The sequence below is a fragment of the Apus apus genome, chromosome 3 (assembly GCF_020740795.1).
Source record: "Apus apus isolate bApuApu2 chromosome 3, bApuApu2.pri.cur, whole genome shotgun sequence".
NCBI classification, from domain to species: Eukaryota; Metazoa; Chordata; class Aves; order Apodiformes; family Apodidae; genus Apus; species Apus apus.
This window is the reverse complement of record NC_067284.1, coordinates 71,624,743-71,639,389: the sequence shown is the minus strand read 5'-3', so window position 1 is coordinate 71,639,389 and position 14,647 is coordinate 71,624,743. Positions and strand designations below refer to the sequence as shown.

General features: G+C 36.6%; 1 protein-coding gene across 5 annotated transcripts in view; it reads right to left on the bottom strand.

Annotated features, from left to right (window-relative positions):
* The window catches only part of PPM1B (protein phosphatase, Mg2+/Mn2+ dependent 1B), a 60,175-nt gene that overhangs the window by 18,594 nt on the left and 26,934 nt on the right, over positions 1–14,647 (bottom strand). For all 5 annotated transcript variants that reach the window (XM_051613760.1, XM_051613759.1, XM_051613757.1 and 2 more), the window contains 2 exons: positions 4,356–5,219; positions 2,318–2,435 (listed from right to left, as the gene is read on the bottom strand). In XM_051613760.1, coding sequence (XP_051469720.1) covers positions 2,318–2,435; positions 4,356–5,201 — 964 coding nt within the window. In that variant the 5' untranslated portion in view covers positions 5,202–5,219. The remainder of the gene's footprint in view (positions 1–2,317; positions 2,436–4,355; positions 5,220–14,647) is intronic.

Sequence of the window (14,647 nt, the reverse complement as noted above, 5' to 3'; positions counted from 1 at the left end):
CACAAAACCCCCAATATTTAAGTCTACCTCATTTGCTTAAGTAAAATAACAATAAAAAGATACCTAGAAAAAGAACATTACTGATTTTCACAGCTGTTTCACGCAAATTAAAAACTCAATTATAAAATATCTACAGCGTCATTTCTAGCATTAAAATGAGTTTGAGAATTTTTATACTTAATTGGCAAAACAGTTGACCACAGTCATCAGGTTACAGTGGCAGCAAATACATTTCCATGTCAGTGTTGCACTTTAAACTGAATTAGTGTTAAGTTATGAATGGTTAGGTCTGAGATTTTTGTTGTTCTACACTCTCAGAAGATTCCTGATGCCCTTGGATCTACAGATTATTTCTCACTTATACCTAATGCTACTTATTTGGATACAAACTACTTCTGAATACAAACATGTCTAATCCTTTACATAATTCTAAAAATCCAGTGGATGCCTCGGATATTCAAACAAACCCAAATCAAGAAGAAAAACAGAAGTGGCATGTATCTCCTATGCGATAGTGCTGGAGTCCTGCTTTAGTAATTCTCAACAAATAGTCATAAGAAAGTATTTTACCTCTATAAATGATATACAACATACTTCAGGGTCTGGAAAGTTTCCAGATCCATGTTGAGAAAGTTTGGTCAGTCACACCTTCTTTCATAAAAAATGCTCAAGCTCAGGCAGTCAGTGGCCAGAGCTGTGGTTTATATCACTGAAACCTTGTCACGGCCCCAAGATAGCGGATTCATTCTGGTTCTGACCTGCATAGTCCTAAACATCCTGGCACTCAAACTACTTTCATAGAACTCTGCTCAACAGTCTTGTAGAATGCCAGTAGCACATTATTCAATACAAACACAGCAAAATACCATCAGGACAGCAATACTGCAGCATAAAGCTAAACCACTAGCTTCCGCACCTGAAAGGAAGTATCTAAGAATGCTACATGACTCATTATCCATCTACAAAGGGACCAACTCTCTATGAAGCACACTTAAACTTGGATCTAGTGATCAGAATATTCCAGTCCAGGGCTTAAACAAGTCAAGAAACGTTACAAGTTAGCCCAGCCAGCCTTCCCTTCTGTAAACCCATTCCTTCTTTGAATACTGTTGCTGTAACTGGTAACTCCAAAAAATAGGTTAATAAGCAGCATCACGATAAGTAGGTGACAGTGCTTCAGCACTCTTCTGATAAGATTACAGAAGTTTAAAGAACCGTAACAGGGCTTTCAAAACCTCTGATGACTGCTTCTCTCCAATGATGCTACTTCACAGTATTATCCCAGTAAACTATTTCAAGAACTCAGTTATTTTCATGCCTCAGTTGCTTGTGCAAAAAAACTGTCCCAACATACAAATAAAATTATAAAAAAGGCAAACTTTCAATATCTGCCCTGAGTTTCCCTCAGTTCTACCAAAACTGAGCTGTACCTAGATGACTAGAGTAATTGAGAAGACTGAAGTTGGGCAGGCCACTACAACAGCTGTTGTCAAACCTTAGAACAGACTTAATCAGGCATAAAATATTTTTAAATTAGAAGCAGCAGTTTGAAAGCCTGCTGCAAACATCAGTTTTTCTGGCATTAAGAATGCTTCAGAAAAGCAGTAAATATACAAGGGCAAGCCTTTCATTCCTAATCAAGCTAAGTTTCTTTTCACTGTTTGTGCTTAATGAAAGAAGTTGCATTCAATCTTCTAGGTAAGTAAAGGGTTATAAAATCAGTAACTAAGTGAAACTGGTTAGGAATTAAGTTTAGTCTCCATGACAGTTCTAGATGACTATACCATTTATTTATTCACACAGACACTTCAGACTCCAAAGGGATGACTTATGGCTCTTGTACTCATAGGTATTTTAACCATTTATACTGTTAGGCTTTCGCAAAAGTACATTTGAAGAAGCTGTCAGTGTGAGAATAGTTTGGATAATTAGATTAATAAGCAGTTTCTTCATGAAAACCCACAACTTTTTCTCAAAAACAAAAAATGGGAGCAAGTATCTATCTTAAAGATATTTTATAATATGTGAACAAGTTCACAAATTATTTAGCTAATAAAACACTCTGCAAGGTCAGTGGCTGCATTTTGGCTTGTAAAGATAGAAATAAAAACCTAAAGCTCAAATTAAGAAAACGCTTGACAAATACCACGATAAACTAACCACATGGCTTGAAATATTTTTCTTGACACACAAAAATTCAGAATAGAAGCCAGGCCTGAATTTGAGCCAACGTATAGTGACATCATGGCTTTCTGTGTTTTTGTTTTCATGTTCAAGGTTATGCCAGCATTTCTAATTAAGAAAACTGACTTCTTACCTTCAACCCGTGATTCCAAGTACTTATCCAACTCAGCATCTTTTTTCACTGCCTCCTCTGAGACCTTAGGAGCATTTGAAAAACAAACTAGCACAATACTCATGTTATCACGACTCCCCTGTATGACAAAGAAAAAAGAAGAGTTAGGAACTATAGTATTGCATCTGGGACAAGTAATGATGTGAACAGAAAAATGAGACTAAAGTTATACATGGGGAAAAAAGAAACCTTACAATAAAACTGTATTTTGGTTATTAAGCACCTCTAGGTTTCCCAACTAAACTACTTGCTAGAATTAATTCGACAGATTTTTATTGTACATTCTTGTCTTAAAAGTTTAAATTTTAATGGACTTCTTTATATGTCAACCACTTTGAAGTAGTATCAAGAAGAGAGGTCAGGAATTAGACAGTCATTAAATGTTACCTTAAGCCAATTAAAAAAATCCTCATGTTGCAAAATGAAATGCAGAATACTTACCTTAGACTACCATAATAGTTAGTTCCAGATACTACTTTATTTCAGTACGAGAGCATTCATGTAAGACATGATACTCAGTATAAATCTGTTTAGCAGAATGCACCTGTGTCATACATAACTTCAAGAAAGTACAAAACATTAATTTCGTATGGCCAACCTGACCTTACAGTCCATCATGTTTTGAGCAACATCAGTCTTTTTCAGATACTGACTTTAATGCCAGTTTTCACTAGTAAGTTCTGATGACACCTTCCTTCGCATATTTAATTTTTAAAACTAATTTTAATTTTAATTTTAATCCAGAGTCAAATTTTAAAAGCGTCTAAGTCTCCTACAAGGAGACTAAGTAGAACCATAATTTAAACTCCTGGTTTCAAATCAACATCTCAATTTTTAATTATTATTTTTTTTTTAGAAATTTCAGTGTCATTAGTCACCGCAAATTGTTTCTCTGTAAACCCAATCTACCAGACAGTTCCTATTATCTATCACAGTAACTCCTTCTCCTGAAGAAATTAAGTAGGAATCTGATGTTAGAATGAATTATTTCAGAAGTACTCAGGAGTTGTTCCATGTCCCTCTTTGTACCAAGCTTATGGGGACACCTGCCTTTTACAGCAGTTAATGTTATGCCGTTCATTTCACATCCTGTAAACAGAGGACAACATTCTAATAATGTTACAAACCACAGAGATCCTGGATCTGACTTTGTAAATTAACCACAATATCAGGGCTCAGTTTTACTGCAAGTATAATAGAGTGACCATCCTTTTACAAGGCTGACCAGTTATTTGGTCAGAAAAGTCACAGCATTTAAACCAATCATGCAATGTATGGCATATGCCGAAATACAACCTTATTTCTGGGGAAAAAAAATAATTTAAAAAATTACTCCTTAGGATTAGAATTCTGAATTTTAGTACTTTCCTCAAAACTGCATGTTTTGTCTATGGCCTAATGAAGGAAGTCCATTGGTACTAGAAGAAGTTGGACCTTTCAGGGAATGCTGGAAATGGTATACCTATGAAACATTTGCAGACCAACCCATAGTTGCTCCAAACAAACTCTAAATTTGAATAGTAAAGTCAAGCTCCGTTGTAGAAGTAGTGCTTCTCCATCTAAGCTACAACAATTTGCTAAGGACACCACTTGCAGATGACAGAGAAACCATACCTTGAAGAGGAGATGGTGCAAAGACTGGTTTCATTCAAAGAATACACTGTCCAATTTAAAAGAAAAAAAAAATCCCCACCAAAATACCTTGCACAAAATTCATTCATCTTTAAAAAATTGTGTTTGGAAACAGAGTTTAGAGCTGGAACTATATGCAAGCATTACTTGAGAAAATAATACATCTTTACTTTTGCAATTGCTATCACCTTTCCAGGTACAAAGGATAAGGCTGTATATTCCTCAGCAAGGTTAGATAGTCAAATGGGTACAGAAGTTTAAGGAAGAGGAAAAAGGAGGAGTGTAGGCCAGGAACTGCTGTTAACACTGTACCCATCTAAACAGAAGATCATTTTAGAACAGCTGCTTGGAGAAAACAGTTACATACCTTATGTAAACAAGTGTCCACTACCCAATTGCACACTTTTTCCAGGTCATCTGATACTTCAAGTCTAGACTTAACAAATTCACAGAGCTCTTCATTGCTCATTACATCCCAGATTCCATCACAAGCCAAGATAATAAACTCATCTTCTTCTGCCCTTAAAATTTCACAAACCTCAGGCTCTGGAGAAACAAGTTGTTCTGTAGGGCCTTTACCGTCAACGCATTTGTAGTCATAGTCCCCCAGAGCTCGAGAAACTGCCAATGAGCCATTAACACGCTGAATCATTACACTGCCTCCTGCATTCTGGATTCTCTCTTTCTCCCTTGGGTTGCAAGGTTTGTGATCCTGTGTTGAAAAACAGACTTGTCCATTCCTATAGAGAACAGCACGTGAATCACCACAATTTATAAAGTATACATGCTCAGGTGAAATCATAACTCCCACTGCGGTTGAGCCACTTCTGTCCATGCCATTTCTGAGGTCTGAGAAATTGCGCATATACTCATCAATTTTCAAAAAGCCAGTTCTGATTCCACTCTTGACATTTTCCACTGAAGGTTCAAGAGCAGATCCAGGTTTTTCTGTCGCCCTAAAGTCTTCATTGTTAGTGATGTGTTCTAATAAGTGCGTGGAGCAATAATTTGCAACACGAGATCCCGCATGACCATCATAGACAGCAAAAAACGACCAGTCCTCTAAGCCATGGGGAATACCTACAACAGCTGTGTGAGCATCTTCCATTTCCACTCTCCATCCCTGCATACTGCTGAGGCCATAACGCAAGCCATTCCCTGCGCCATGAGCATTATGTTTTTCAGTTTTTGGTTTATCCAAAAATGCACCCATGTTTATGCAATATTGAATCTGGAAAACAGAGAAGAAAAGTCTTATTTATAAACCAAACATTCCATATAAGCTTTGTTCTCCCTTTCCTCTGTTTCTTCTTTCTAAAATAAGTGATACAGCATGCATGTGTGCAGAAGTCAGCAACTATAATGGGGGGGGGGGGGGAATTATTTAATGACATGAGTAAAACGTGAAGTTAGGCACCTCATTTGCATTTTTTGTGGGATTTTTAGTGGGATGTTGTGTCTTTTAAAGAGCCACTTCATCAAAATTAGAGGCTACCCATATGACAGCAGAGCAATTCACATACTTTTGCAGCCCTACTGGCTTTGTCATTCTGGGCAGAAATTAATTCATGCTGGAAAAACAACAACCCTATGACTCTTACTGCCTTTGCACTTTTACTGTGGCATGAAATAAGAACTGACTGGTCTTGCTAGCTTTGCATGTACTGCACTACTTGTGTATTCTTGTAAAGCATGGTAAAAATAACAGTAGGGGAATATAGAGCATCTGCCAAAGCAAACAAGAAGTCAGGTGTCATTTCTCCAGATAATCTAAGCTTCATGCTACCTTTCTGTTACAGTGACCTCCATGAAGTGCTGAGGATCTCCAGTATTCCACAGATCCCAACAGTCTGTTCACCAGTTATGCCTCTTTTGAAATGTGTCTCCCCCTCTTATTTTAATACAAATTTAGACAGACTTAGCCAAATACTGCAGTAACTCCTTATCTGGTTTACTTCCTAGTCAGTTTTTACTGCCTGTCTTAATTCAGGTTTAATGACCTTTGATTCACTAACATTATGCAAAAGGAGCAATGTGGTTCTGTATGAAACTGAACATCATGTAACTTAATGTACACTTTATTAAAAAAAAAGTAGAGAGAAAGCACCTGGCTAAGTCAAATCAACTAAGAAATGCCAGAATTTCAGTAGATACTACATTCAAGCACTACAGCATGTTCTGAGTCTTCAAATTATCTGTTCTGACATGAAATAAAACACTAATGAGACTCCAGGATTAGAAAGATTTTCTAGAGAAGATTAGTTCTTGAACAGTCAGCTAGAAATTGAGGTTTTGCATGGGCAGTGTAAGTGCTAACACTGTGCAATCACCCCCTCTAGTTTGGCTATGAGATACTACCATGATTTCTGATCACTTCTCATTCATTAGAGAGCTCTACACTTGTGTAACAGTTCTCTTGTGTACCGATCTTGTGCTATCAAGAAGTCTGATGTTATAAAATAAGCTTTGTACTTAGTAAATTGTCCTAAGTAGGCATTAAAAAAAAAAAAAGTAATTGCATGACACCAAAGAAAGTGTCCTGAGCCTTTTATGCTCTCCAAAATGGGCATTCCATGTACAAGGTACACATCCTCAGCTGCAGAATCTATAGTGAAACCAAATTAAGAGAACATGAGAGCATGCTCAAAGTTTGTTGCCAATTTGATTTTACTCCCTACAAACATAAGTATTTAAGTTAGATTTTATAAAACAAAGCCAAAAGTACCAACCTCACAGTTAACAGCACAGCTAATACAAGAAAGCAAGTTACAGAATCATTTAAAACCTGCATCTAAGATTCTCAACACACTTCCTGTATTTTAACAACTTGAAAATTCATTAAGCCCTTTCAAACACAAACTATCCATCCTCAACTTCCCTCACCTTCCAAATAAGTTCAATTTTATGATATCTAAAGAATTTAATGTACAAGAAAGCACAAATACTATCTTTATCTCTGTAAATACCATCCACTGACCTCTAATGTTACTCGACTACATCATCTTAACTTGTATGTTGTAAGCTTCACACTGTATGTAATTTGCAAGTAAAAGTAATAAGTTACATTCTGCTCAATTATTTGCGTAATTGTTTTTCCTTCTTTATCTGAAAAGAGTATTTGCAACATTGTTAATCAGAGAAAACAATGCAGCAACAGAAATGAGGTATTTATTACTTATTAAGATACACAAAATGCTTTTCACAACCCAGTCTCTTGAATGATCTGATTTAGCTTTTAAAAAAACCCCAAAAAGAATCAGTGTAAAATGGTCTCATAAAAGCAAAGGAAGGCAGTGCTAGACTGTACCAAAAACAAGTATTGTCAGTGACTGATGTTCTCAGTTAAGAGCCAAACAAGTTCTACGTAGTTCAGTAACATCAGTAAAGGAGATGCATGAAAGGATTTTAATAGCTGATGACTGCTCATTCACAAGGTACACAAGATATAAAGCTATTTTCAGAGCACACAAAAACATTCTTACCAGTAAAATGTAAACAAGGACTGAAATGCTGCCAAAATGATGTAAGTCCTCCAAAACTTCAGACCTTGTATGAGTTAAGTATGTTCTTACGTTCTTAAAATCGCAAGCGTGAAATAAATCATACAACCGAATGAGGAAAAAGATCAAAAACTAACTAACAGCAAAAGCCTGTGAGCTCACTATTGAGTGTAGTGTTAAGACATATATAAAACAAAAAGTACTGTCTGAGAAACTGAAGAGAGATGATACTGTTCAAGATTATATTCTTGGTATTCTAAATATCCTATTTAGTATTACAACTCATTAATGAAGGATGCAGAGACTCACAATCAGTAAGAAAACAGTGAGTTTAGGATTCCTTTTATGACTGGTCCTATAAGAGACACCAAACACAGAAGCAGAAATATTTTTTATTACTGTGTATATTATGTAGACTATATACAGCAGCAAGACCAACTGAAATAGTCAGAACATTTCAGTGAGCAGGGAAGAAAGAAACAGTGATTTCACTGACTCACTGAAACTCATGCTTTCAATCCAAATTACCAATAAGGCACAAAAAGACTTTAAAAGAACCCATTCTGTTAAATATGTAGTTTTAAAAATGCAAGTAAGTTACAGAAAGTAACAAGCAAATGACATGTCATACAAGTGAGTAGAGAATATTACTAACAGGTGTTACACACAAATACCTCTATCAGTCAATTCAATGGTGTATTCACCTATGTATACATTAGTTAAGTAAATCAGATATTTTAATAAAATTTATGGTATCATATCAAACTTGACTTTTTTAGCAAAGCAGCTTTAAAAACAAAACAAAACTCACACAATCCAAAAAAACACAACAAACAAAATACTACATGCTTTCTATCAAATGAAATGTTACAAAAAGAAAATAGTTTCCACTGGAAAAGCAGTACTCTGGTACTTACATCTAGTTTTGTCCCTCTTCTAACACCTCAGGCTAGATCAGTTAACAGACTTGAGCACCTAAAAATAGCACTCAACCAAACTGATCTGCAAAAATCCTACAGAAGGCAAAGCCTATCATAGGTCTGACCTGGTGTTTCTCTCTATTACTTTAAGCACACTAGGCTAGACGCAATTCAGTTTTGACAGAAGCCCCCAGATAACACTTAAATCAGGTCAGAATTCATGAATTACAGAATCATAGAATGATTCATGTTGGAAGAGACCTCTGAAGCTTATCTAGTCCAAAAGCCTGCTCAAAGTTCAAGCCATAGGATATCCAATACCAAAGATGGCTCAAGATGTTCAGATTCTTGTCAAGTGTTTAACATCTCCAAGGATGGAAATTCCATAGCCAGTGAGCAATCAGGTAATGTTTGACTATGTTCATAACAAAAACATGACTCCCAACAGTGCAGCTTGTGTCCTTTGCCTCTTAAGTTTTTCACATCTGGGAAGAGCATAGCTTTGCCTTCTCACCTCTCCCATTATATAGTTGGAAGACAGCAACTTAATCCACCCCTTGACCCTGCTCTCCTCCAGGCTCAGGAAACTCAGTTCTTACTTCATCACATGCTCCAGCCTCTTCTGCTCAACTTGCTCCATTATGTCTCTTCTCATACCAGGGGCTCAACACCCCACACTGTATTCCAGATGCAGTCTCACCAGTTACAAATAGAGGGAAATAATCACTTCTGCCAACATGCTGGATAAATCCTAATGTGGTCCAAACTTACATCTACAGACACACTGCTCCCTAATATTCAAGTCAGTTGTCCTGGTTGTCTACCAGGACCCCCCAGTTCTTGTTCTGCAAAGTCTATTCCTAGATAGCCTTCACTCGTCCTGAAGTACAAGGCTACTCTATTTCAGGTACATGACTTGATTAAACTTCCTGAGTGTACCATGAGACCATTTGTCCAATCTGTCAAGATCTTTTCATCTATTGTTAAGGCCTACCCTTTGGCTTATTGACTGCTCCCCCCAGCATGGTATCAAACATGCCAAGACTGAATAGTCTTCCACTGCTCAAGTTGTTAATGAGGACTTCATTATGCTTTCTCCTTTCTACAGTCAAAACCTCTCAACATTTGAGGGATTTAGGACATTAAGCCCCAAACACCTTTGTAGAGATCTTTGTAGGGAAAAATGAAACAAATTCTAAAAAAATTAAATAATCAATCAGCTGGTAAGAGCCAATAATTGCCAAGGCTCAAAGACTTCTGGAAGGCCTCTTAAGGAAAAAACTGGCCTCTCCCCCTTCTGTGGCAATGGAAGAAACTGAATCTGCTAAAGCAGCAGCTCTAACTACTACTCTACTGTACACTCTTTATCTCTGGTTTTAAATCAACAGCTAAACCATTTCCAAGGGAGTTCAAGGCTGAGTCTCTAACAAAAGCTGACCTCTTCTTCCCAGCACAAAAACCTAACCCAAGGTGTACTTTGGTGAAGTCCTAACAGACATTCTGCTCTGATGTTTCCTACAAAGTCTACATGAGGTCCTTAACTCATATACAGGGACCATAAGCAATAATTCAGGCTCAGGGAACCAAAGACATCTGCCCTTTTGAGGTATGGAAGTACAAAGACCAAAGCCATGTTCTCTGACACACAAGTAAAATTCATTATCAGTATCCTTTTACCCACAGCTACACAGTGAAGACGAGCCATATAGTTAAGGGTCTTAAAATCAGATCCATGCGTAAGTTTTAATTTCTGTATAAAAGAAAAAAATAAAAAACAAAACACAACACACTCACTGATTTTCTCCGAAGATGTACTTATAAAATGGCAAACAGTTCTTGCTCAGTTACAGATATCCATGATTTTCTACTACATCAGAAATACATACATGCAGCTACTTTAAACGAAAAGCATGCTCCTTTCGGTATATATTTATACTGAATAAGAAGAGATACTTGTTCGCTGGTTGTCATGAAGACGACCAATAAGTAATTAGATTATAAAGGTCTAAAAGCCATAATAAAAATGTTTGTAGATACTATAAAATAATTTTCACATCACATCCATTTCAATGAGATCATCAGAACTAGATTAATACCTTGATGGCCAACAGAGTCAAAGGCAGTAACATTTTTGTATAATGAAAATGGTCCAACATCAATCTTTTGGGCTTAGGTCATAAAAGTGTACTGTAAAATGTCTCTTCCTCAGAAGGATTCACTCTACAGGCCAGTCATTTTTAATAAGCCAGTGCTGTGGAAAAGAAGCAGTGCCAAAGTTTCCTGTTACAAAGCACATGTGCTCCTGCTATAAAAAAAGCATGATGCTTTAACAGAGAAAATGCTGCACTAGACACTGAAGATGTAACAAATAATCAAAATATCCTTGACAAACAACTTCAAAACTTATTGAAAGCACAGAAAGAAAGAAATTGTCTGGTTTAAGTAAAAAATTCAAATTTGGCCTTGGCAGAAAGCTCATCTGTTTCCATCTTGCACTCTCTCGTGTGTATTTATGTGCACACACTCTACACTGTAGATAGTTTTGACATTCATTAAGGTTCCCTACACCCTTCAACTTACAGAAGAAACAGTGACAGAATATTGCAAATAATCTTTCAGTACTCTTGTGTTTACTTAAAATATACTGTAATCATATAACCATAGTTACATTATGCTATATATTTGTAGTATATATATACTAAATGTAAGTTCATTTGATAAGTGAAACCAGCTTTAAAGTTGAGGTTTTTTGACCCCAGAAAACTTGATGTCACTTTTGACTTATGGACAATAAAAATACCAGGACTGCACAGATTCACATTAGACAAATAGTTATTCAATTTTTTACTCAATTTCTGAGAAAAACCACTACTTGAAGCTTGGCTTCTAAATATGCTCTATATGTTGCTACTCTAAATATGTAGCCACAATGAATCTAAGAATGAGATCTAAATATTTTATTTTCACTTTAAAAAGAACTACATAAAAGGACAGCAATTGCCATTCATGTCCACTCACTGCGGAGTTTATTTGTTTAGAGAGATTTGTTGTTTGTTTTTAAAGTCTGTGGCCATGGGAGTCAGCATCAGGAAGGATCTCAGGTGACCAAAAATTCTGACATACACAAATTAACTATTCATATAAACCTTTATCATGCTACCAAAAACTTCTCCTGCCAGGATGACACTAAAGTAGCCCAACAGATTTTCAAACCAGGAATTTCAACCATTTTGCACGTTATCCCCATTGCAAGTAGAATACATGCCTACATGAGCTACAGCTATTGGAAATTTATTTCTGCATCTCTACTGTTACAGCAATTGAGGGAAAAGAAACAAAAGCAAAACACACAACACACACCCCCCCACACACACTCTATTTTTAAGCTACTAAGTTCAAAAGGAGATGAAGACTTAAGAATGTGTTTCTGCTACTTTAAAATGGCCTGGAGATACAAAACAATCACAGGCGTAATTTAAAACTGTGGATTCACATCTATTTTCAATGTGAGTAGCAATACCTAAAAACATTATCACTTCTGTTCTTCTTCAGCTACTAAATTGTGCTAGCAATTTCTTTTCTTTCAGAACTGCTGGCTGATATCGTTTTTGCCCTTACTCTTTGAGCTGTTTCACTGCAGAAGTGCAAAGTTAGCTTCAGTATTTTGAAACTTTATGACTTTGACTGCAGTGGGTTTGGAAGTCAGCAGCTTAGACAGCAAATTCAAGGGAGGCAGTAACTTTCAATAGGGAAGACAGCAGGAAAGAATGGAAAGGAGCACAAGGTTAAAATTTATAACATTTTTAGCTATATTAACACCAGAAAAACATATATGCTTGTGTTTTTTTCAAAGGTTCATTTCATATTCTACTTTCCTGTGCCTCATTAAAACATGGATGAAGCTAGGTAACTGTAGGTCTGCCAGAGTTCAGCTCATATGGCACCCATCAGTCTCTCATGGACAAGTGCACACTTCTATGCTTTGGCTTCTTATTTTTCTAGAATGCAGTTTGATAGGTGAAAAGTTAGAGATCATATACCAGATATTCAAGATGAACGCCACAAAAAACACAGCAATCACAGTATATAGTACAAAGCCAATCACTGCCCAGGTTGATGCATTTTTACAGCCATCAAGCCCTTAATATGCAGTGTCACCCTTAGGTAAGCTGCAGAAGTCAACTTCATAGCATTTTGTGGCCAAATAAAAGCTTAAGAAAAAAGTATGCAGCATTCTTCTTAGTTAGCTATACAATTCTCTGCTTGCCAATGTGCCTTCTGAGTGCAAGCAGCCCTTAGTTCACTTTGGCACCATAGCTAGGGACGTACTGAAGAGGAAGAATGCAGACTCATTCTCAATAAGAAATACACTATGGAAGTCAATCTCTGCATCAGTGTCACCCATCTTAGTTTTTCAGGTAACTTCAGTTTTTCTTTACCAAGATTTCCTCCAATCACTACTAAGTCTGGGAAATCCAATCCCCTTTATTATCTGCCAACAGTTTATCTGAGTTACAGATTAACCATACAAAAAGTTATACGCAAGATAAGTAAATACCCAGGCTGGTTCATCAAGTACAACAACACTGGGCCCAGACAGCTCAAAGCAGACTATTGCTTCTAGCACCTCCACAGGAACAGGACAAAGGTTAAAGGCTGTAAGAGCCAAGATAGCTCTACATAAGCCAGTATTCATGCTCTTGTACCATCTTCTTGAAGCAGAAGCTTGGTGCACTGGCACCTACGTGAAATGGGCCAACTTGGTTAAATTATCTGTTCAGGCCTATTAACACTGAAGTTGCATTTTGTCCTTAACTCAAACTCTGTAACTAGGTGTGGCTTTATTATACCACCCAGAAGCCTAGACTGTGCTCTTATTTAACCCCACTATCCACACCATTATAAAATTTATATCCCATTACACTAAGTGAAATTCCTTTGCCTCTATCCGCTCATATTTCCTCTAGCAAATAAGAATGCTCTCACTTCTTAACTGGGCTGTTCAAAACAGATGCACGTGTGGCACCTGTATATGACAAAGCATCGATCCAGTAGAAAAGTGATCCTTCTCTAACATAGTTTCTTATTATTTCTATGCAGAACTATTTATTTGACTCTCTCTGAGTTAAATTTAGTTTGCTCCTTTTCAATCATTAATCTAACCACCACCAGTCTGAATTTTATTAAAGAAATAGTACCTAAGACTTTGTAGAAAGAGAACACATGTTTAGCCATACGCTACTGGTATTAAAACTGAAGAATTTTTCTCAATAACATGAAGTAATATGTCATTAAAAATTAGTTCTCCCTCATTCAAAATGTAGGCACTTAAGACAACTTCTTACCTTTTTCAATGTTTGTTTACTAAAAGCTTCAGAGACATTTTTGTGAGAGTAGGGCAGCAGTGAATCACCAATTCATACCATCAATAAATTACTCCTAAACAGGTCAGAAAGACCAGATGAAGTGTTCTGCAGCAGGTCTGCAGAACCACAGTAAACCATTAAACCATTTATTTACATTATTGAGGGGTAACTTGTTGATTCACACACAAATCTGAGGAAGTCAGACACAAGGGTTGGGCTGCATGAGTGCTAGAACTCCATTCCAACATCGTTAGTCTACAACTTGTACAGACTAAGAATTGTGCCTCACTCAAATTAAATACAAACATTCAGTCAAGACAACCATAACAAAAAAAACCCAACACACCAAACACCACCACCACTTCAAAACACAAACACATTTAATCGTTTCTTCCAGTGTAACAGCAAAACAATTAATGCCACCTCCTCAGCACAAACCTGTCATGGACCTATGTATGTATCATCCAGCTTCAGAGTAAGACATAGTAGACTGCTTGATATCAACAGTCTAGATTCTTGTCTTCGCACTATTTACAAACAAAGCCTAAAGCAAGCAACTCTTCCTGTCAAAGATACTAAAACATGAAATCAAGTCTGAAAGGCCTTAATTTGACCATAATCTTCCAGATTCAGGGTATGCAATAAAACTATTTCATGGATAGTCTTCAAAACACATACTACCTGTTTAAAACCAGAAATAAATTATTCAGGAACTTACAAACCAAAACATGCAATCTCTATGACAGGTGTGGTGGTGTGGGGTTTTTTATTCATGTAGCTTTGTAGCAATGAATTAGTTTTTCTTAGAACTCCGAGTAAAATAATATTGATTTACTTCCCTACACACAAGTTGAGAAGACAGTGACTAAGTAG